The 24761-nt window shown below is 38.4% G+C and overlaps 1 protein-coding gene across 1 annotated transcript; it reads left to right on the top strand.

The window, feature by feature from the left end:
• The first annotated feature begins 16914 nt into the window (after positions 1 to 16914).
• On the top strand, positions 16915 to 22184 carry LOC129877545 (40S ribosomal protein S13). Its single transcript, XM_055953062.1, has 5 exons — positions 16915 to 17023; positions 17136 to 17208; positions 20499 to 20637; positions 20721 to 20907; positions 21875 to 22184. The coding sequence occupies exons 1-5, from the start codon at positions 17001 to 17003 to the stop codon at positions 21906 to 21908; spliced, it is 456 nt and encodes a 151-aa protein (XP_055809037.1). The 5' UTR covers positions 16915 to 17000; the 3' UTR covers positions 21909 to 22184.
• Positions 22185 to 24761: the final 2577 nt, after the last annotated feature.

Genomic DNA, 24761 nt, shown 5'->3' with positions numbered 1-24761 from the left:
AAAAGTTCTCTTGTCTTTCTTATAATCTAGCGTTCCCTTAGTGATCTAGTCTTAAAGGCTTACTTGACCTTGCAAGATCATGAAAAATTCGTGAGGATGTTTTCAAGTGCCGCACGGAGTTCTTAGTTGAAGTCTAAGTCTGTGACAACGTGGTATCAGAGCAAGGTTTCTACCAGGGGAAATGGCAAGTGAAGGAGACATCAATGCAACTACCACTACCAATATCAAGCAAGATATTGGCAAAAAGATCCACAAGGGGAGGAAGCACTTTAAGAAGAATGAGGACGTGCTGCTTGAGCCTACACTAAATGAGGCCCTAATATCTTGCTCACCCTCAGCCACTGAGGTGAGTGACGATGAATAAGGTGAGGAGCCCGTAGACGTCACGCCCGGTATAGAGTGGATTACAAGGGTGGATGCTGCCCGACAGGCCATAAAGATTTTGGGCAAGTGCTTGAACAAGTTCAATGGCAAGTTCAAGACCTTGGATGAATTCTCCCTTGAGGAGAATGACAACATCCGAAAGGAGTTCGATGTGCGTAGGGCTATCGAGTATGAGATGAAGGAGATGATAACTTCCATGGAGTGTCGGTTTATAGATGCGCTAAGAACGATATAGATCATGAAAGCTGAGATGACAACACTCAAGGAAGACATAGAAGCTAGAAGATGCGTGATATTAGGTGCAGACAGGGAGGCCAAGATTGAGTATCTCAAGCCATTAGTGTTCAAGGGCGCTCGAGATGCGCAAAATTTGGAGAACTTTCTTTGGCACTTGGAGAACTACTTCAAGTGAAACAAAGTAAAGAATGATGAAATAAGGATCAACATTATCGTACTATACCTCTCGGAGATGGCCATGTTGTGGTGGAAGCGCAAGGAGTCTGAGATCGGGAAGGGTCTAGCCCCATCAATACCTAGGAGCAATTCCAAGACAAGTTCAAGAAGGCCTTCTTTCCCAATAATGTCATTAATGAGGTGAAATGCAAGTTTAGGGAGTTAAATCAAACGGGTAGTATACAGGCCTATGTGAAGGAGTTTATTACCCTTATGCTTCATATCCCCAACCTCACGGATGAAGACGTACTTTTCCACTTTATGGATGGGTTGAAAAGTTGGGCTAAGAAAAAGTTGGAGCATCGTCAAGTCAGCACCATCGATGAGGTCATCACCCAAGCAGAAGCCCTGATGGACTTTAAGCATGACAGGCATGACAGGAGCAAGGGCAAAAAAACAAAGAGTAGTCATGCAAAAGGTAGGGAAGATAGCAGCAGGGGCAAGGAGTAATACCCTTCCACCAAGAATCATGATGCCTATAAATCCAATAGAAAGAAGTTCAGATGACAGGGCTATGCCTAGAAGAAAGAGCAGACCACAAAGGATAGCGTCTGCTACATATGTGGAGGTCCTCACGGCTATGCCAAGTACTCAGAGATGAAGAACCTTGGTGCCATACTATGGGAGCAAAAGGACAAGGAAGTGCAGGACTAAAGGCATAGTTCGGGCACAACACAACTAGGCATGATCGGGCTATGAGGGCCATCAAAAGCAAGCTGAGAAGGTGGGAGATTACTCCACACAGTATATTGACATATCCATCAACGAACGGCCAACTCATGTTATGGTAGACTCCAGAGTGGAAGCCAACATCATGACCAAGTCCGCGGAAATAAGGTTGGGGTTAAGCTACAGACCAAGAAACACTCGCCTAAAGACAGCCAATGCGCCATTGGCTCCCGTGTGTGGAGTCGCTCATGGAATGGACGTCACGTTGGGCAAGTGGCAAGACTATCGTCCCCATAAATATCTTTGATATAATCCTTGGCCAGGAATTGTTCCAATAGTTCCACACGATGATTGATCCCTACCTACAACAACTCTTGGTAATGGAGCGAGAGGGACCCTGCATGGTACCTCTAGTCAAGGTGCCAAAGATGGAAGGATGATCCCATCTATCGGCCATGCAACTTGTAAAAGGGCCTAAAGAAGGGGGAGCCGACGTTCATAGCCATCACTGTGAGCTTGGAGGAAGACAATGGTGCTAAAGAGGTATTGCCACCTTGCATAGAGAAGGTTCTTGAAGAAAACAAAGATGTGATGCCCAAAGAATTGCCAAGACATCTACCTCTAAGGCGCAAGGTGGATCACAGGATTGAGCTGGAGCCAAGAGCGAGGCCGCTCGCATACCCTCCATACCCCATGGCTCCACTTGAGTTAAAGGAGATAAGAAAGTAATTGAAGGAGATCCTCGAGGCCAGTCATATTTGTACATCCAAGTCACCTTAAGTCATGCTAGTCTTGTTTCAAAAGAAGAAGGATGGCTCATTGCGCCTATGCATAGACTATTAGGAGCTCAATAAGCCAAATGTGAAGAACAAGTATCTTATCCCATTTATTGCAGACTTGTTTGATAGACTTGGACAAGCCAATTACTTCACCAAGGTATATTTGAGGAAAGGCTACTACCAAGTGTGCATAACAGAAGGGAATGAGCCGAAGACGATGTGTGTTACAAGATACAGGGCTTATAAGTGGTTGATGATGCCCTTTAGCTTAACCAATGCACCCGCTACTTTCTACACACTCATAACAAGATCTTCCACCCCTACTTGGATTAGTTCGTGGTAGTCTACTTGGATGACAGTCATTTATAACAACATCTTAGAGGAGCACGTAGAGTACTTGAAGAAAGTGTTTCAAGTCTTGCACGAGAATGAGCTTTACATCAAGTGGGACAAGTGCGAGTTTACCCAGGATGAAGTGCACTTCTTAGGATATGTTATCAGCCAGGGTGAATTATGGATGGACGAGGAAAACGTTCGAGCTATCATAGAGTGGAAGGCACCCACAAAGGTAACCAAAATTAGATCTTTTCTTGGATTTGCTAATTATTACTGTAGGTTCATAAGTGGCTACTCTGCCAAAGCTGCTCCACTAACTGATCTATTAAAGAAGAACAAGCCATAGGTTTGGAGCGAGGAGTGCAAGAAGGCATTTGAAGACCTCAAGGCTGCTGTAACAAAGGAATACCTCAAGCTAAGTGGCAAGACTTCTTGGCCGAATTTGACTATGAGTTGGAGTACAAGCCAAGCAAAGGTAATGTCGTGGCCGATGTATTAAGAAGGAAGTTTGAGTTGGCTGCCATTACTAAAGAATATTGTGACATCCAAGATGCAATCAAGGATGGCCTACAACACGATCCAGAGGCAAAGAGACTTATGGATTTAGCCTCTTAGGGCAAGACAAGGCGCTTCTGGATAGAAAACGGGCTTCTACTTACCGCCGAACATAGGATCTGTGAAGGAAATCAATGACACATTGTGGGCTGGGCATCCAGGGCATCATCGCACAAGGGTATTGATTAAGGCAATTTACTACTGGCCACACATGCGGGATGATATTAAATGGTATGTGCAGACTTGTCTTGTATGCCAGCAAGAAAAAGAGGAGAAGCGTCAACCAGGAAGACTCTTAGAGTCCCTTCCCATAGTGGAGCATCCATGGGAGAGTGTGACCATGTAATTTATCACTTGTCTTCCGAAGTTTGATGGGTACGGGACAATTATAGTCATGGTGGATAGGTTCTCCAAGTATGCTAGCTTTATGCCTACCATGGCAGGTTACACAGCTAAGGAGGCTGCCAAGCTATTTTTTAAGAATGTGGTGAAGTATTAGGGATTGTCAAGAAACATCATCAGTGACAGAGACCCATGCTTCACCAGGAACTATTGGAGAGAATTATTCGACATCTTTGGTATGGAGTTGCATTTTTCCACTAGTTTCCACCCGTAGATGGATGGACAAATCGAGAAAGTCAATGCCTTGTTGGAGTACTACTTGAGGTACTTTGTGAGCTCACATCAAAAGGATAGGGCTAGGTTATTGTATGTAGCCCAATTCTTATACAACTTACAACAGAGAAAGGCCACAGGGCGGACATCGTTTAATCTAGCCATAGGCCAATAGCCACAAACTTTACATTCACTACCAGTCATGTTTGAGGGTAAGAGTTTGGGGGATTATCACATAGACAAGGGCTTTGAAGAGTATCTCAACACTGCCAAGTCTTATTTGGAAAAGGCAGCGAAAAAGATAAAAAAGTTTGTCGACTGCAAGCATCGTCCCACGGATTACAAAGTTGGAGACATAGTCTTGGTCAAGTTTAACCCAAGGCAATTTAAAGCATTGCGACGTATGCATCAAAACTTGGTGCAAAAGTATGAGGGCCCGTTTAGGATCATTGCCAAGGTTGGCAAGATCTCATATAGATTGGAGCTACCACCACATCTTAAGGTTTATCCTGTCTTTCATGCTAGTGTCCTTAGGCTGTACCATGAGGACAAGGATAATCCTAGTTGAGGAGAATCAAGTTGGGTACTACTCACAATTACCGCCTCCTATGATCAAGATATTGAGGCAATTATGGACTACCAATCCAAGCAAAAATGGGGACAACAGGCCACTGCTATGTTCCTAGTCCATTGGAAGGGACAATCTCTGGAGGAAGCCACCTGGGAGAGATATGAAGACCTATGGTAGTTTAAAGACAAAGTTTAGGAGTTTTTGTAGCAACAGCGCACCGTGATCATCGCTACATCAGGTGGGGGAAAATGTTATGACCCGCCACTTGATCTTGCTGAAGAGAGAAGAACCTATAGTCTTGGAGAGGTTTGTAGAAGACTTTAGATTCTTGTGGAATATTGTAAAGAAGTCTTGAAAGACATAGTGTTCTCTAGAATTATGTAGAGTATATAGAGAATTCTAGAGTAGGGACTTGTTTGTAAATATAGAAGGACTTGTATAGAAATTTTTATTTACACTTAAGCCCCTAAGAGTAGTATATATAGAGGGGGCATTCATTTGTAACAATATATCCCGAAACCAAGCATCCTTCCAAGTAATATAAAGCCTTCTTCATAAAATCTCTCTTGTCTTTCTTATAATATAGCACCCCTTAGTGATCTAGTCTTAAAGGCTTACTTGAGCTCGTCAGATCGTGAAAGATTTATGAGTAAGTTGTCAAGTGCTGCATGAAGGTCTTAGTTGAAGTCTAAGTCTATGACACCAATCCTACTTTTATGCAGCTCTAGCTAGAGCAGATATTGAGACATTGGACTATATGATCATAGGTATAATTCTTTTATGCCATCAGTCCACCTCTATTTTATTTGATCCAAGCTCCACTTATTCATATATATATGTGTATTATTCCACTCGATTGACTATGAGTCTAAAGCCCTTAACTGAGCTGTTGTGTGTTTCAACTCTAGTAGGTGATTCTTTAGCAGTGGATCAGGTCATCAAATCTTGTGTGGTGACTATTTAGGGGTGCGACACTAAGGCTGATCTTATTTTACTTGATATACTGGATTTTGATTTGATTCTGGGCATGGATTGGTTATCCCTCACTCTGCGGTCTTGGATTGTTATGCCAAGGCTATTACATTAGTCATGCCTAGTATTCCACCGATAGTGTGGTAGGGCTCTAATAGTCACGCGCTGGTTGGGGTGATTTCTTTTGTTTGGACTTGGAGGTTAGTGGCTAGCAAATGTTTGGCTTACTTATCGTATGTTAGAGATATCAGTAGGGAGGGCCCTATGGTTGATTAAGTACCTATAGTCCGAGAGTTTACAGATGTGTTTCCTACCGAGCTACTTGGCTTTCCTCCAGATCATGATATTAATTTTGCCATTGATTTAGAGCTGGGTACTTGTCCTAATTCCATCCCATCGTATCGTATGGCTATCAAAGAGATCAAGGAGCTTAGTGTTCAACTTTAGGATCTCTTAGGTAAGGGATTCATTCGGCCTGAAATATCACCTTGGGGTGACCCAGTCCTATTTGTTAAGAAGAAAAAGGGTATTATATTGATGTATGTTGATTATAGGCAGTAAAACAACGTAATGGTGAAGAGCCGTTACCCCATGCCTAGGATTGATGATATATTTGACCATCTTCAGGGTGTCGTGGTATTTGCTAAGATTGATTTGAGATCCGTCTACCACCAGTTGAGTATTAGGGTTGTGGACCTCCCTAAGACTGCATTTAGAACTTATTATGACCATTATGGGTTCCTAGTGATGTATTTTGGGTAGACTAATGCCTCTGCCATATTCAGGACTTGATGACTCATGTATTCAGGCCGTATTTGGACTCTTTTGCCATATACTTTATCGATGATATCTTGGTATACTCGTGGAGCTGGGTTGAGCATGAGCAATATTTAAAGATAGTGCTCCAGACTTTGTGAGATCACTGGCTTTATGCCAAGTTCTCAACGTGCAAGTTTTGACATGAGTCTGTAGCATTCTTGGGGCACGTGGTGTCTAAGGATGGCATTATGGTAGATCCAATGAATCTTGAGTCTATTTGTTATTGCCCCAGGCACACCTCTATGACTGAGATTCGTAGCTTCGTCGAATTGGCAGTGTACTATAGGAGCTTTATTGAGGGATTTTCTACTATAAAAACACCTCTGACTCTATTGACTACCTAGGATGTTCCCTTTGTGTGATTGGAGGAGTGTGAGAGAAGCTTTTAGAGGATTAAAGAGTTGCTTACCACCGCTCTTATATTGAATCCTCCGCTTGAGAGTGAGTGATTCACGGTCTATTATGAAGCATCCAACATGGATTTAGGTTATGTATTGATGCAGCGGGGCCAGGTTATTGAATATGTGTTGGGGTGGCTTAAGTTGCATGACCGCAACTACCCCACTCATGACTTAGAGTTGGCGATGGTAGTTTTTGCGCTTAAGATTTTAAGGCACTACCTGTATGGAGTTTGATGCGAGATCTACACAAATCACAAGAAACTTCAGTACATTATGAACTAGAAGGACCTTAATTTGAGGCAGCGTCGTTGGATTGAGCTCCTGAAAAACCCTCTTTATCCTCTACCATCCGATCAAGGTGAATGTAGTAATAGATACCTTGAGTCGGAAGGCAAAGAGTACGAGTAGTACACTTCCTTTCTACTATGGAGCAACCTTTGGCTTTGGACATCCAGTCCTTAGCTAACAGGATGATTCGGCTTGATATTTCTGATTCCCAGTATATGCTAGCTTTTATGGGAGATCAGTCATCTCAATTGGATCGGATTAGTAGGCGTCAATTTGAAGATGAGGATTTGGTTGTTCTTCGAGATTGGATTTTGGGAGGTGATGCTGACTAGGCTACTTTAGATCTAGATGGGATATTGAGGTTGTGTGATAATGTCTTTGTTCTGAGAGTTAGGTTTTGATATAGTTGATCCTTAGTGAGGCCCATGATTTTGGATATTCTATCCATCCGGGCACCTCTAAGATGGATCGTGACTTGAGGCAACATTACTGGTGGAGCGGCATGAGGACACATATTACAGACTATGTGTCCCATTGTTTGAGTTGTTAGCAAGTTAAGGCCGAGCATTTGAGGCCTAGTAGCAAGCTTTGGAGATTACCCATTCCCAAGTAGAAGTAGGAGCGAATCATCATAGACTTTATTATGGGGTTGTCCCGCACTTCTAGAGGTATTGGTAGTATTTGGGTCATTATTGATCGATTGACCAAGTCAACACACTTTCTCCATATTCATACTTCCTACAATGCTGAGAGGTTGGCCTGTATCTACATTCAGAAGGTAGTTCGACTTGATGGTGTGCCTGTTTCTATCATTTTAGACCAGGGATCGCATTTCACATCCAGCTTTTGGAGGACTTTCCAAGAGGAGTTGGGTACCCATGTTGACCTTAGCATAACTTTTCACCCACAGACTGATGGCCAATCAAAGTACACTATTTAGGTCCTTGAGGATATGTTGAGGGCCTACATTATGGATTATGGAGGTCAGTGGGACCAATTTTTACCTTTGGCGAAGTTTACGTACAACAACAGCTACCACTCTAGTATTTAGATGGCCCCGTTTGAGGCCTTTTATGGTAGGCATTGTCTATCTCCAGTCGGTTAGTTTAAGTCTATGGAGCCCAAGCCGCATGGTACATACTTGATGGTGGAAGCCTTAGATTATGTGAGGGTGATTCAGTATAGGCTCAGGATAGCTCAGAGTAGACACCAGAGTTATGGGGGTCGTAGGCGTCGACCATTGAGATTTTTCATTGGTGGTAGAGTATTCTTCTGTGTATCATCCATGAAGGGCGTGATGAGATTTGGGAGGCAAGGCAAGCTTAGCCCCAGATATATTAGCCCTTTTGAGATTTTGGGGACCGTTGTGAGGTTGCTTATGAGTTAGCTTTGTCCCCGGCCGTTTCAGTTATTCATCCGGTTTTCCATGTTTTGATGCTACGCTGGTATGTTCCAGATATGTTTCATATGCTCCAGTATGATGCGGTTGAGTTGGATGATTATCAGAGTTATATTAAGGAGCAGTTGCTATTTTGGCCAAAGATGTTAGAATTTGTAATCCAGAGCCATTAATGTGGTTAAGGTCTATTGGAGGCATCGTCCAATTAAGGAGGCTACCTTAGAGATCGAGTAAGAGATACACGAGCAGTTCCTTGGCTTATTTGAGTTTTCAGGTACTTCTTGACTCTAACTTTCATGGATGAAAGTTCTTTTAGTAGTGAATATTGTAATGACCCTCCAGGTTATTTTTAAATTAAAGCATTTATTTTATCGTTTAGAGTATTCCTATAGTGACCCCGAGTCATTTACGACACACTGATACTGACTGTTTAGTCTCTTGGTCGTTCCTTTGAGTTTTAGGCGCGTTTTCTTGTTGTAGAGCTCTTATAAGTTGAAAAGTCAATTTAGTTTATTACTTTAGGTAAATGACCTCAGAATAGAATTTTAACGATTCCATCAGCTTTGAAATGGCCAAATTAGGCTAGTAGCATGGTCGGCATGAATATCGAGGCAATCGATACGAGTTAGGGGCCATTTGGCATTTTAGCCTTTGAAATTTAACCTAAGATTGACTTTGGCCAACATTCTAAGAAAACACGATCGGATGAAAATTTTGTCAACACAGTTAGTTTTGAAATGTCGAGTTTGATCTAGAACGATCCTTCGTTCATTTCCTAAGGCTTCTGTTCTAATCCCGAGGGCTATTGTGGAATTTGACTTAAAATAACACTTGGGTATGGAGCCATTCTTTGTTAAAATGAACTCATATGAAAATTTCTAATGCCCCATTGAGTCCAAAACATCGAATTTAGTGGGGGAGCATATCTCATTTGCACACACAGGATTTTGAATGAATTCTGAGCACCCCGTTAGAGATTTGGAATTTGCCAAAAACCTTATGCAGTACCTTGCTGGTGCAGGGGTACTTTACCTTTCGCATTCGCGGACATAGGGCCACGTTTGCGGAGGCCAGGTGAACTGGTCTCTACATTCACGGGACTCTTGCTGCGTTCCCGAAGTTCAGGTGGTTAAGTCCCCGTGTTTGTGGAGCTTTGTCTCCCTTCCCTCCATATTCACGGATCACCCTTCGCATTCACGGAGGTCTGGACCCTTTCCTTCTATGATCACGGGTCATTTAGGCCGCATTCGCAAAGGCCAAATCCTTGGTCTTTTAATAAAAGACCGAGGTCGTTTCCAACCATTATTGGCAAATTAAAAATGCGATTACTCTCTCATTTCTTAACCAAATTCAGTGATTCAAAGTGCTATAGGTCCGGAATTGTTGAGATTACTTAGGGTGGTGATTGAGAAGTATCGGAAAGGGTTCATTTAAGGTAAATTTTGTGAATACCTACTGTCCCATAAGCTTTAATGGTGGAAAATTATGATTTTTATGGATGTCATTATTTGGGCTGATTCGAGCCCCAAATTGTGCTCCAAACACAAGTTCAGGGTAGTGTATAGGACATTTGTATGGAGTTAATTCTAGAAGTTTTGAAGCGGGTCCCACATTTCTATTTTTGACTCCATAATTGGTCCATCTCTAAATTTTGTAATTTTGGTGTTAAAATAATCGTACTGACATTGTGATTCTATTTTTGATAACATGGCAATGTTCTGAGGCCATACGAAAGGGAAAAGCTCCAGTTACTTGAGTTGAAGTGAGCGTAGTTGGACTATAGGTAGGCTACGACTTTCTCCTCTTTAGACTGAGCATGTTTAAGCATTTGTATATTAAATTATGTGAGATTGAGGATAGTTGGGTACCGAGCATGCTAAATTCTTAGAAATTATGCCTTAGACTCTATTTTTGGGAAATTCAGGTTATTAAAGCATGTATCCTATTATTGTTGACCATCTATACTGCGTGTTGTGTATTATGTGTTGGTTTATGTTGTTGGAAAGAATGTTTGGCCTTAGTCTAGACTTCGACTAGTGATTGCCATAGACTTGCATATTTTTGGTGTTGTTAGGGCTTAGAACTTCTCTGACGTTGCTTTGGATGACTTAGCTCTATGTAGACTGATATAGAAGACTTGAGTTTGATAATTTGGGCCTTAGCTAGACCGTAATACAGATTTGGAACCATATATCCATAATTCCCTGATTTTATCGATCTCGTATCCTTTAATTCTTGGTTCTGGAAGTCTATTCGCCAATTCTGGTTGGATGTGATTCAGTTTGGAGTGATTTATTAATGGAACTCAGATTGGGGGTACTCCCCGTGATGCTTGGTTGGCCATTGATCCTAATTCTGATCGTTCTGCCTCTATTCATAGTTCAAGTCCCCAAATCATTCTACCGGGCATAGTTCAAGTCCTTGCCTTGGTATTATCGCCTCGGTTCAAGTCCCTGGCCTTACTTAGTAGTGGTTCAAGTCCACCGCTACTTACAACCTTGGTTCAAGTCCATAGCTACTTATCATCCTTAGTTCAAGTCTATAGTAATTATTACCTCAGTTCAAGTCCTTGATCTCATTCACACGTGGTTCAAGTCCACGATTATCCTTATTTTTGTTTCAACTCCTTGGTTATTCCAAATCTCATTTCAAGTCCCTGATCCTCTTATATTCATCCGATTCACTTCCTTAACTGCCTCATGCTTCGGGTTCAAGCTTTAGGTTCTCAGAAGGGTTGGGTTCATGTTCGCGGGATATTGTGACATTGTTGGTACTACATTGGGTTTCTTTATTCCATTTCAACTATCTTTGTTCCCGTTGGGCTTATGGGAGTTCGTTCAGATTGTTAATTTTAGACTTGTGCATAAGCGTACTCGTCGGGTTTATAGGAGCCCAGCGGAGTTAGCTAGTTTCTCTTTTTCTCTTTGTGTGTGAGTACGCTCGTGTACATGCCTATTTGATTTCTTATTCCTGTCTATAGTTATGTTTAGTTTCTTGTGTTTTAGTTTACTTTTGCTTTCCTTGCTCAGTCGGCATATGATGTCTATTGGTAACCTGTTGTTTTGGAAGAATTGCTCTCATTCCTATGTTGACACCAAGAAAAAGAAAACCTGGAGCCTTTCTTTCTATCCTCTGCATCTATTTTTGTGATGCAGGTCCAAGTACTAACTATCAGTGTTGATCTCAAGCCAGTTACAGTCTTGATCAGAGGCGAGGGTGAGCACATAGCAATCTGGATTTACCCGTCTCCCTCTGTATATATTTATGGCTTGTCTCTTACTTTTTGAGACAGTCTTGATTCTATGGTCCACTTTTGAGACTTATATTCACTTTGTTAGCAGCTCTGTACACGTGACTACTAGGTTCTGGGAGGGATCTTTTGTTTGTATATATTATTTTGATTTGCTTCTCCCGATCATTGGTGTTTCTGTTATGTTATTATTTTTTTTTAATTTAAATGTTGGTCTTGTACCTTTATATCTCATTATTTTCAATTCCAGAATATGGGTTGGCTTGCCTACTGGTGGGTCATAGTAGGCACCATTGTGACTTAAAAATTTGAGTCGTGGCATATCGGGTGGTTTGATTCAGCTAACATGGACTCTTTAGAAACAAACTTACTTAAAGATGCCATAGATCAGGTTCGTATGATTCAGGGTAGACTTTTGATAGCCTAGAGTCGATAGAAAAGTTATGCTGACCGAAGAGTTCGACCCCTAGAGTTCATGGAAGGAGACCATGTGTGGCTCCGCCCACGTAGGGCATGATGCGGTTCAGAAAGAAGGGCAAACTTAGACCTCGGCTCAGTGACCTATTTGAGATTTTGGGATGAGTTGGAGAAATGGCTTATAGATTGGCCTTATCACCTAGGCTATCAATGGTACATCCTATATTTCATCTTTCCATGCTCCGGAAGTATGGTCGGGATGAGTTCCATATGATTTCCCTTAATTTTGTGTAGTTGGGTCCAGATTTGACATTTCAGGAAGAGCCTATAGCTATTTTGGATAGACAGGTCCGCAAGCTTGGGACCAAGGAGATAGCTTCAGTGAAGGTTAAGTGGAGGCATCGTTCAGTTAGAGAGGCCACGTGGGAGGCAGAGTCTGATTTATGTGCCCGATATCCCCAGCTTTATAAGGCTTCATGAACATTCTTTTACTTTATGTTCGAGGATGATCATAGTTTTTAGTGATGGATGATGTAATAATCGGAAGGTCATTTTTGGAAATTTTCACAAAATGATCATTTTGCCCCTCCTACTAGTTTCCCCGAGTCATAATTGATCACTGTTTGGAGTTGGTTTTGGAAATTCTTTGAAAAGTTTAGATTTTTTTAGACATTTTTGAGTTTTGAAGGGCCAAGTTGTGCAAAAGTGGTATTTGGTACCAATTGGAGGTACGAGTTTCAGAATGAAATTCCATCAGTTTTATCAGCTCCAAAATATGGAATTTGGTTTGGGAGAGTCGTCGTTTCTAAATTTGAAGTTTTTTCATGAATTTGAGGTCTAAAGTTGGAAGTTGAAGTTATTTGAAATAAGGTTTGACTTTGGTTAGCAATCAGATGCTCGGATTTGATTTCTTATGATTTGTTGGATTCAGGAAGTGATTTTAGGCATAGGGAGAGTTTTAGTGTATTTTTCGGGAGCTCCGAGGGAGTTTTGGTCTTTGAGTCTTAAACTAGTTTAGTTACGACTAAATGGATTCCCGGTCAAGAAGATTATAAATTCGAATTACGATGATTCCATTTAGTCCGAAACATTGAATTTAGTGGGGTAATAGGTATGGTTTGTGTGCACGGAGTTTCGAACGAATTTCGAAAGTCCATTCGATAAAAACTTGAACTTGGATTAAGTTGTTGTGTATCTGGTGTCAGGCTTCGTAAAGACCGCCATTTTGCGGGGTTGTCTTAAGCGGCCATTGGTCGCGATCACGAAAGTCACGGAAGCAATCAATGGTCCTCAAAAGTGAAACCTGAGTGGGTCTTACAGCGTTTCAATCCCATTTCACCATTTTGGGAACTAGAGTGAGGTATAGGTGATTTTGAAGTGGTTTTTCAAGACTTGTTGATTGGGTAAGCATTTTTTAACCAAGAATATTCAATTCCCATTGATGAAATTGTGATTTCAACTTTGAATTCTTGGTTTTTGACTTCAAATTTTGGGAATTTCTCAAGAACTCAAAGTTTTCGTAAATTGGTGATTATGGATTGCTTTTTACTCGATTTTTAAACAAGTTTTCACTAATGAATTTTAATTGCCTTGGGGGAATTTTTCAAGCAAAAACCCCCAGAATTGAACCCAATTTTTGAAATTGGAATTTTTAGCCGTTTTGACCCTTTTGCCCAAATTTTGTGAAATTAGTGTTGGTAGTTCCAGATTCTTATCTCTATTTTGTTAATTTGGAGAGCCCACATAAAGGGAAAGCTCAAGTTTCTGGATAGTTGTGATTGAATTTGAGACAAGTGAACTTCTAAACCTTCATTAAAGCTTGTAAAATCTCGTATTTCTTGTTATGTGTGTTGGAGAGTAATGGGAATTGGTTTGAGTTACTTGTTCATGTTCATTGATCTTTAATAATAAAGAAAGGGGGTAATAAAATGGCAACTTATTGATCTATATCGATGTAATTGATGTGATGATGACCTTAATACTTTGTGAATATGTGACGTGATTAGCTTGACATGAATTGCGTGTTGTTATTGAAATTATCATATCCTCATATTTTTTGTGAACATTGTTTATTTACATTTGGCCCCAATACATTGTGATGAGACTGGATTGATGATTATGCTGAAGGGAAATGGTTCCGGCAATGCCTAAGGAAAATGGTTCCAGGGATTGATGATTATGTCGAAAGAAAATTATTCCGGTAGATCCATGGACTATGTGAGTCCCCCATGGGTTCCGGCCTGCTAGTCAGCGGATGTGTATCATTAGGACAAACATGCATCACTACACATGACATTTTATTACATTGCATACCTTTTGTCATTTGTGGACTATGTGTTTACCCCTTGTTGTTTTCGTGATTAATACCATTGAGTTTGATATGATCTGACTGAGATGTTGTTGAGTTATCACCGATTGAGGCTACATGATATTTGAATTATTGGATTGGATTGATTTCTATGTAGGTGGTAGTTAAGGAAGCTTGGTTGTGATGACAAGAGTACTTGTATTCTACTTAGCTTTGCTTAGTGTTAGTAGTCCGCTTGCTGAGTATCGTGTTGCTTTGTATGCACTCTTTTCTTCTACGCTTATGTAGGTTGTGATCCCGGACCGACGTGATTTCTAACATTCATACCATATTCGAGGCTTTTGTTTGAGTGTTGAGGCAACTGTTATATCCTTCTAATAGACACCTCTTACTATATCTATATTTTAGTCCTGTTCTTAAGACAAAGATATTGCGACTATATTTTCTTTTCGCTTATTATGTATTACATTAGCGGCTTGTACATATGACAACCGGTCTTGGAGGATTTTGAGTATATTTATTCGCTTTGTTTAAGTTAAGCCTTATTTTATCTTAATTACTTCTATATTTACTGTCCATTAGGTTTTAGGTTAACTCATCTCGATGGGTTAAGATGAGTGCCATCACACCCGGATTCGGATTGTGACAGTTATGGTCTCCCAAGCCTCTAACCTTCTACCAAAATTGAATGCCTAACTACATCGTTGAGCGAGGATAGGCCAATCAATTCTGGTGTATTAAGCTATCTTTCCGTATTTGAACCAAACAAGGTGATTTAAGTATATCCCTATCCTAGACGTGAATCTATCTGTAATTCTAAACTAGAATACATTTCTTATGTTCTTCATTCTAACCTAATGTTCCATTTCCCGAGTTCACAAAATGGTAGCTAAGCATTAAAGTAGTAAGAGCAAGAACATAAGAACAATCAATAATGACAAACCACAATAACCAACTCAAAACAATGTCATAATCATGTTTTGCAGCCTTAACCCTAGAAGCGAGCCTTTTAGCCGTTGATGATTCGCATAATAATTCTATAGATTGAAGAAATCATACAAGCATTAAAGTAATGACGAGAGGAAAGAAAGAACCCTAATACTCTCCCCCAAGGTCGTCCAAGATGTATTCCTCAAGTATCGAATAATTAAAATAACACATAAGTGTCCTATTTATAGTAGATTAGGAGTTATTTTCGATGAAAGCCAGGTTCATGCCACGCTTTCATTGCGGAGTAGGCAGCCTGGAAATCTCCACATTCTTGTCCCAACTCCACCATAGAGCTGGTTCACTGAAGTGCAACTTTTTCTTTCTTGATTTTTCATACTTCCCGTACATCCATTAGCTTTAACTTAACTCCCATGCATTCCATCTACAGGATTAACTTCTTTATCTTCACTTTTAGCTTAATTCATATGTAAATCTATCCTACACAACTACTAATCACACATGTTAGTTCATCACTAATAAAACATGAGAATACAATAGAACTTATTCTAGAACTAAGCTATAATGTGGGTATAAAATGACATTTGGACGTATAAATACACTCAAGATCACTCCTCCTGAATAGACCGCGTCAACTCATTTATCACTAAGGCAAATAAAAAAGGGCTAAGAATTGATCCATGGTGCAGCCCCATCTCAACTAGGAATCAAGTCTTCTCCCATCGTTCTAACTCAAGTCTTGGCTCCATCGTACATGCCTTTTATCACCCTAATATAAGCCATCAAGACACCTATAGCCTCCAAGAACCTCTAGAGGACATCCCTCGGGACTTTGTCATGATAAGCCTTTTCAAGGTTAATTAACATCATATGTAGGTCTCCTTTTCTTTTCTTATGTTTCTCCATAGTCTCTACACAAGATGGATGACTTTAGTAGTCGATCGTTCCGGCATGAATCCAACTTGCTTCTCAAAAATATTGAAAACAAAGAGTCTTAATTATTTAGTGTTAAGATGTTAAAACAACATTTTAATCATTCAGATGTGCATTTAGATTTGAACGTCTTAATCTTAATAAAAATAAATAAACTCTTATTAGCTCCCTAATTAATTATAACACCATTTATACTATAATAATGGGATAAATTATTGATATGAAATAACTTTGTTTATTTCATACTCCATACCAAACAACCCCTAATATAGTGCAATTAGTTACCCCATATAAGAGCCGAGGGTCTCTCAAAAATAGCCATCCTACCTTGATAGGAGTAAGGTCTGCGTACACTTTACCCTTTCCAGATCCACGTTGTGGAATTTCACCGGATTGTTGTTATAGTTATCCCATATAAAAAGTGGAATACCTAATCCCATGAGATACCTCACCATTGTACCAAATGTATTAATTATGGTATTATTTGGTTTTTGTTTCAAAAGATTTTAACCTGTGCACTATTCAATATTATAGGAGTATAATCAATCCTTATCAAACCATGGTATTAACAATACAAAAGTTATTACTAATAAATAGATAAACTTGATTAAAGACATAAACATTCTTAATACACCAAATCAAACAGTAAATAAGAGATAATCCAATATAATTAATCCCAATATAACTACTCACATCATTATTAATCTCAACATTGCTACTACAACCTATTGAGCTCTTTTAGATAGCTTAATCTTCAATTCGAAATATATGAAAGGACTTCATTGCAAATAAAGAATTTATATAAAATCCTAATCTCCTCTTCAGCCATTCTAGGTTTCCTTCTTCAGAACCAAGCGGACAGCAGCCCCCTTCCCCCTTCCCACAAACACACCGCCAGGCAGCATGGGTCGTATGCACAGTCGAGGGTTAGTTCATTCTTTCTTCGTCTTTGTAAACCCATATGTTAATGGGACAATGTACTAATACTTTTTTTTTCTTCTATTTTTTTTTTTTTTTGCAATTTTGTTTGGTGCACAGTAAGGGTATTTCTGCTTCAGCACTGCCATACAAGAGGACTCCACCAAGTTGGCTGAAAATATCTGCACCAGATGTAAGTGTTCAACTACCCATTTTATGCTTATCATATATTTATTGGAGTAATGGCCAGCTTGTATTGTAATTATGTCTAAACCCCTTTGCCAATGCTACCGTAGATTTCCTTTTTAATACTTAACTCTTGGGTTCATGGTATTTGATTAGTGTTTTTACTGTAAAATATGCCAATTTAAGTGCCTCAGCCGTTTGCGGTATTGTGTCCCTCATTTAACAAGTTGGAACATTGGTGTTTGAGGAAGATGTTAATGTGCTATAGGTGTGTAGGCAGACTTCTCCCGATTAGTTAAGATTCTTGTCCTTTACAATATGTATTTTCACAGTAGCACTTTGCTTCGTCCATATGGTGGTAAAGTTTCCATCTTTTACTCTCTAGTCACTGAAGTTTATTTTCTGTGATTGAAAAGATAAAAACAGGTGTACGAGGCCCCTTGGATAGGATGTGGCGTAACTATGCTAGGTAAGCATGTAGTAATGTGACAGAGACAATGAGAGACTCTCCCTTTACCTTACTCATTTTAAGGCTACGATCCATTTAACGTTTAAAGAATGTGGCATATAAAATGCAGGTGCATTATGGCTTCCTGTAGTTTATAAATAAACCCAAACATATTTCCCATCACTAGGATTAGTTGAGATTTTCTTTATACTCCCTCCATTCCATTTTATGTGGCAAAGTTTGAGTAGGCATGGAGTTTAATAAATTGGATAAGACTTGGCAAATCACGTAAATATATACCAAGTGCCAATTATACCCTTAAGAGCCCTTTGGTTAGATTTTTAACGGAAAACATGGTAAAGAGAAATGCAGAGTCAAAAAGAGACTTCACATGGTCCATCTTCTCTGTCCACATCACCCGAGGTGTCCACATCACCATAACTTCATCCCACTCTTATCAACTTTAATTTCTTTTTTCTAATATCTACTTCAATTCTAAAGTCCTAAATTGCCCGTTTTAATTATCATAATTATTGGGTCTTTCCGGTATCAGTGAAATATATTCAATGTTGTAAGCCCTATAATTAAATAAAAACTCCTCTTTCAACTCTGTCTCTGTTCTTGAAGAAAGAGGTTCCAGTATTTTGTGTGTAATCCTGATGATTAAGACTACATTCGTTTTGTAAGCAATTGCCAGTTTTGCTAAATTGATTGGGTGTATTCAGCACCTATAGGTTTTTAATCATGTAGAATTAGTTGAGGTGCGCGCAAGCTGGCCCATACACCACAGTTATAGAAACATGCCTAGTGTAGTCCCACAAATTGGAGTCTGGGGAGGGTATAGTGTACGCAAACCTTACCCCTACCTCAGAGGTAGAAGGGTTGTTTCTGGTAGACCCTTGGCTTCCTGGACACCACAGTTATTAAAAAAAATCAACGTGTCTTTAATGTTGGTTTTGGTAAAAGATAGAGTGATTTAAAAATATTTCTTGCTTCTTGCAATAATCAAATATGGGGTAAAAATTAAGTGGAATCTCAAGAATAAAGTGAGAACAAAAAAAGGTTAAAAGCCGAATCATACAGAGACATGGAAGAGATCTGACACTCTGTAGCCTTACGTTTTAAACATAAACTTTTCTGCCTAATAAAATAATCACATACTGTTTACTTTTAACTCTAATGGGTCTGTATCAGCTTTTAAAGGAATGATAGTGAGGGTGATGTTGGAACCCTAAAAGTAATGGATTACCGAATTCAGAAAGCTGCCACTCTTTTTGGAATAGACCAAAAAGGAAATGTTGCCATATAAAATGGAATGGAGCGAGTAAAGAAAAGGTTGAGCGTCTTCCTTTATGGATCAGTGGAACATTTTCCCTTCTTGAGTATCAGTTGGGCTATGTTTCTCTTTCTCTGTTTAAACTTGGATTTGAAAACTTCAGAACAGAACTGGGATGTATTCTGCTACCATTTAAAACATTACCCCAAAGATTTATGTGTAACTTGATTAAATAAAGTCATGCACTTATTGATACCTTTAAGAGCCCTTTGGTTAGATTTTTAACGGAAAACATGGTAAAGAGAAATAAAGAGTCAAAAAGATACTTGACATGGTTCATCTTCTCTCTCTACATTGACACGAGGTGTCCATATCCTCATAACTTTTTCCCACTATTATCAACTTTAATTCCTTTATTTGAATATCTACTTCAATTCCAAAGTCCTAAGTTGCCCAGTTTCTTAATCATGATTATTGGGTTTTTCCTGTATCAAAATATAATCAATGTTCCAGGCCCTTTAATTGAAGAAAAAACTCCTCTTTCAACTCTGTCTCCATTCTTGAATTACGAGGATCCAGTATTTTGTCTGTAATCCTGATGGTTAAGACTACCATTCATTTTATAAGCAGTTGCCAATTTATGCAAAATTGGTTGGTTTTATTCAGCACCTATAGGTTTTTAATCATGTGTGTGTTTATGGTTAGTACTCTAGTGATTTGGTTGAATAATGTTACTTGATATCTTCAATGTGCCTGGAGTTACCTGGTACTTGTTGGTAGGAGGTAGCATGTGTCCTGTAGAATGTAGTCACACAAAGTAGGGCCTGGGGAGGGTACAATCACAGTGTATGCAAACCTTACACCTACCTTATAGGTGGAGAGATTGTTTCCGATAGACTGTTGGCTTTTTGGATACCACGGTTATTATAAAAAAAACAATGCGTCTTTAATGATGATTCTGGTAAAGATTGAGTGATTTAAGAATTTTTCTTGCTGCTTGTAATAATCAAATCTGGGGAAGAATTAAAGTGGAATCTCAGCAACAAAGTGAGAGAACAAAAAAGGCTAAAAGCTGAATCTCACTCAAATATGGAAGAGATCTGAAACGTTGTAGCTTTATGTTTTAAACATTAACTTTTCTGCCTAATAAAATAATCACATATTATATACTTTTAAATCTAATGGGGTCTGTGGCAGTTTTTAAAGGGATGATAGCTAGCTGCTAGGGCGATGTTTTGGAACCCTAAAAGTAATGGATTACCAAATTCAGAAAGCTGCCACTCTTTTTGGAATAGACTAAAAAGGAAATGTTGCCATATAAACTAGAAATGGAGCAAGTAAAAAAAATGTTGAGCTTCTTCCTTTGTGGATCAGTGGAACTTTTTCCGTTTACGAGTAGCAGTTGAGCTTTGTTTCTCTTTCTCTGTTTTAATATGGATTAGAAAACTTCAGAACAGAACTTGGGTGTCTGCTGCTAAAATAACATTGCCCTAAGATTTATGTGTAACTTGATTGAATATAGTCATGCACTTGTTTCTAGTTTTTTAACTAACAACACTCTCTTGTGTTTCAGGTCGAAGATAACATCTGCAAGTTTGCCAAAAAAGGTTTAACACCCTCTCAAATTGGTGTTATTCTTCGTGATTCCCATGGCATTGCTCAGGTGAAGAGTGTAACTGGTAGCAAGATTCTCAGAATTTTGAAGGCTCATGGTACTTATTTAGTAATTTGTGTTTTTAGTAGATGTTACTTGTCAATGAAATATCTGATAGCATAATGATTCTTAATTTGCTAGGACTTGCTCCTGAGATTCCTGAGGATCTCTACCACCTTATCAAAAAAGCAGTTGCAATCCGGAAGCATCTGGAGAGAAACAGGAAAGACAAGGATTCCAAGTTTAGGTTGATTCTTGTTGAGAGCAGGATTCACCGACTTGCTCGCTACTATAAGAAAACAAAAAAGCTTCCACCAGTCTGGAAGTAGTAAGTCCAGTCTTCCTATTTTACTTTAGTAGTGGACTGCTTGTGATTTGTTTTATTGAAGCTTTATGTTGCATTTGCAAATAAAATATGTTAATATGGTCAATTCTCTACAAATTAACTTCTCTATCTAAGCATGCTGATAATTCTCTCATAATCATAATTTGGTGGAAAGATTCATTTCAGTTGGAAAATGTGATTCAGCCACTGCATTGATTATTCTCTTTGCAATATATTAATACATATTCTATTTCCTGTTAAAGACTATTTGTGTGGTTCTAGGGAACCATTGTGACACTTGCAGTATTTAGTTTCAAGGGACTGATTGTCCTCATATGAATTGTTTATAGTTGCTACATTATATACATGCTGCCCACTTTATGGCAATCTTCATTTTCTTGCCAACCCTTCAAACTAGTTGCCTCATATCTTATATTTTTTTCATAACACGGTGTATGAGACGGCTTGGGTGCACCTTGACTAATTCCACGAGGTACCTGCTAACTCTCACTAGTGCAGGTAGTTGCCTCATATCTTTGAGGTTTGGTTTCATATTCATACGTATATCAGTTTCACAGACATGTGTCTTTGGTCTGTAGGATGATTGGACATGTTTGTACGGCTTACAGATGCTTTAGATCCATCTGAATGAGTCCGTACTGCCCAATGATATCATAAGACCTTACTAGGGAGGGGATCAACCACATTAGGCTTTTGTCAGGTTGCTGTTTCATGTTCTGGTTAACTTAAGTGCCCTTTTTAGAATAAATTAGAAAAACAGTGTTCATTCTTTCCCTGTCCTGTGAGTCGGATATTCACTGGAGTTGGTGCAGCTTTTTGTGTGCACATATCTAATTATGTGATTCAATACTGTGCTTTCCTAGTAAACACTGCCCCCCCCCCCCCCCCCTTCTGGGTCTTGTCTCATAATTTGTGATTTGCTTTACTAATTTCAGTTTTTTCCTTGCAGTGAATCTACCACTGCCAGTACTCTCGTGGCTTAAGAGAAGACGGGGGGCATTCAAACTTCAGAGTGCTACTTTCTTTGCCAAGTCATATATTAGAAATTCTATATTAAGCTGTTTTGGCATGGCAAGGATACTTGAAATCATAACCAAATTATGTACTCGAGGAGATGATAGGCTCATTTAGTTTCTTGTTTGAGATATTGACATTGAGACTTGTTATCTGTGGTATACTTGTTTTTGGTTTAGCAATGTTTTAATTTCCATCTTGCCAAATTCTTGGTAAATCTAGAAATGCTGAATAGTGGTTATACTCGTCGCTCTCCTTGTACTGTGGACCTGTGTCAGCTTATTGGTTGGTCCCTCCTAAATTGACAAGCCCGATTGAGCTTAATGATCCGTATTGCAGTTACAGAAACAGGAAATGGCAATCTCGGACATACTACTAATTGATTATTTGGCTTGAGCAACCAACCTATGAACATTAGTTGCTTACATATGAGTTTTCGTTCAATTAACTGCAATTGTATTATTACTGGTGATATTAGCTATTAGGCCTGTTTAGTTAGTATTGGTAAGTCCTTTCACAAAAATGCTTCAATGGAGCAATTCCATCGTATTTACGATGGTCCAAGTGTGACAGTCCAGCCGATGCAATCAATACTATTATTTTTAATGGAAATTACTTGAGTGAATACTTTTTAATAAATGATTATTAATTTTAGCGATATTTTTTATTTATTATCATTTATAGCAATACATAGTAATACTATAATAAATCTGCACTATGTATTAAAAATGAATTATGCATATGATAGATTTATTAATTTTAGCGATATTTTTTATTTATTATCATTTATAGCAATACATAGTAATACTATAATAAATCTGCACTATGTATTAAAAATGAATTATGCATATGATATAAATGTATTATAAGTGTTTAAAATATATTATACTTGCTTTGTAAGAAATTGACACAATATATTATAAGTGTATTAAAGTGTGTAATAAATGTATTATTCATCAATAAAATTTGTATTATAGATGTTTTATAAATTGTTCCCTGTAATATGCATTAAAACTGTATTATAAATGTATTATAAGTATTTATTGAAAATAAAAATGGTATTGCTATAAATGGTAAATAATTTCTTAATATAATATATCTATGTAAGTTTCTCTTTTTTAATAATGTTCAGGTTAGCTTGTAGCTATCTCGGTTATTTCATTTAATATTTAAGTAAATCTTGATTATTTCTTACTTCATAGGATATGTAGGTAGATGAGAAGCTAAACAGTAGCATTTCTTGCATATGTTGGGAGGAATTAATTGCGGATTTCTAAATTGCAAATCAAAAGTCGTATTAATTTTATGCTTGAATAACTTTTTTTTTTAACTACCAAATAGGCATATAACTTATACAGAAATTAATATATGAATAAGTTATTTCATTACTAGATACCAAATGAGGATGTTTTCCGGGTTGGGCTTATGCAGGAACTTTAGGATAAGTTTTGGGTATCAACCCTCTTGAAAGAAATGATTTTTACCTAAAAAAATATTTTTAGGTTAATTATTACCTTTTTAGGGTACTTTTCCTTTATTACTATTCATAGTATAATTATTTTTAATTAAAATTATCCCACTTCTCTCCTCATTTCTCTATTTCTCCTTTTTTGTCCAGCTTCTTCTACATTTAACTTTGTTGGAGATGGTTTCTCTGGCAAACAAAACAACAAACAACCATCACCCCAACTACCATTTTCCTTTCTTACCTCCGCACCACCCACTAATAGATCCAACAACAACAAACAACGCAATAACTATATCAAAAATTTATCAAATTCCAACAAAAAATTACGAGCTTCCGCGAGCGCCATAAAAATTAGTGATGATCATGCTGTGTTCCCCTTTTCCTTTCATGTTATTTTTTATTTTATTTTCAAGTTAGAATTTTGTTGGCATTTTGATATGATCGGAAAAACTTTCTTCAACGACGATTCATTTTCAGTGAAGGCAATGAGAGACAATGGGTGATATGAATTATTGTGGTGTTGTTTGTCGGTCATTTTGACATGTATGTACGGTGGTGTACGATATAGGTGGTGGTGAGTGCACCAAAAATATTGGAGAAAAAAGAGTTTGATGGTTGGTTTGTGTGTGGGTGAACTGCATGGTAATTATTTTTTGGTTGGTTGGAGCTATTGTTAGTCCGACGATGGTCTGGTGGTGGTGATTCACCGGAGAAAAAGAGGTGAAATTTTGAAAAGTTGTATTAAAATTATATTAAATATAAAGAATAGCTGTAATACAATTTAAATTAAATATTATACATTGTTATGAATTCAAATAAAGGCGGTTTGGTTGCTGATTAGAATTATGCAGGTATTAGTAATATATATATTAGTAATATAGGATTTAGTTTTGCAGGTATTAGTAATAAAAAATTTAGTTATGCATGGTTTATTTATGAAGAGTTTAGTTATTCAAGGTTAAGTTATGCAGCGTTTAATAATTTATTTGGTTGTTGATTTCCATTTTTATCTTATGTCAAATACATCAGAAGAATCTTGAAGTTTAGATAGGTCAAGAACACAGTGACCTTTCTTCCAATTTCATCTTTCCCAATAAAAAACTATACCGAAATCTAATCTTTATCCCAAATCAATCAACCCCATCTGAAAGTCTTTCCAAGATTAATCTCCAAATCAAACAAAACAAAACCCACATCAATTTGGGTTAACTCAAACTTCAACTTATACCTGCAATTTGAGGGGAAAAAAAGCTTTAATGAAAATTGATTTTTTTTTATTTAATTAAAGGGAAATCATGATGCTTCTAGGTTCGAGTCTAGTGAGATGTTGGTAGCTCTTATGGCGTCGACGCCA

The sequence above is a fragment of the Solanum dulcamara genome, chromosome 12, assembly GCF_947179165.1.
Source record: "Solanum dulcamara chromosome 12, daSolDulc1.2, whole genome shotgun sequence".
NCBI lineage: Eukaryota > Viridiplantae > Streptophyta > Magnoliopsida > Solanales > Solanaceae > Solanum > Solanum dulcamara.
This window is presented reverse-complemented; position numbering and strand designations above follow the sequence as displayed.

Excerpts from the sequence above, each read along its gene's own strand:
- LOC129877545 (XM_055953062.1), top strand. The coding sequence starts at position 17,001 with ATGGGTCGTATGCACAGTCGAGG. Across the intron at positions 17,024-17,135 it reads GGTCGTATGCACAGTCGAGG|TAAGGGTATTTCTGCTTCAG; the intron begins GTTAGTTCATTC and ends TTTGGTGCACAG. Across the intron at positions 20,638-20,720 it reads CAGAATTTTGAAGGCTCATG|GACTTGCTCCTGAGATTCCT; the intron begins GTACTTATTTAG and ends TTAATTTGCTAG.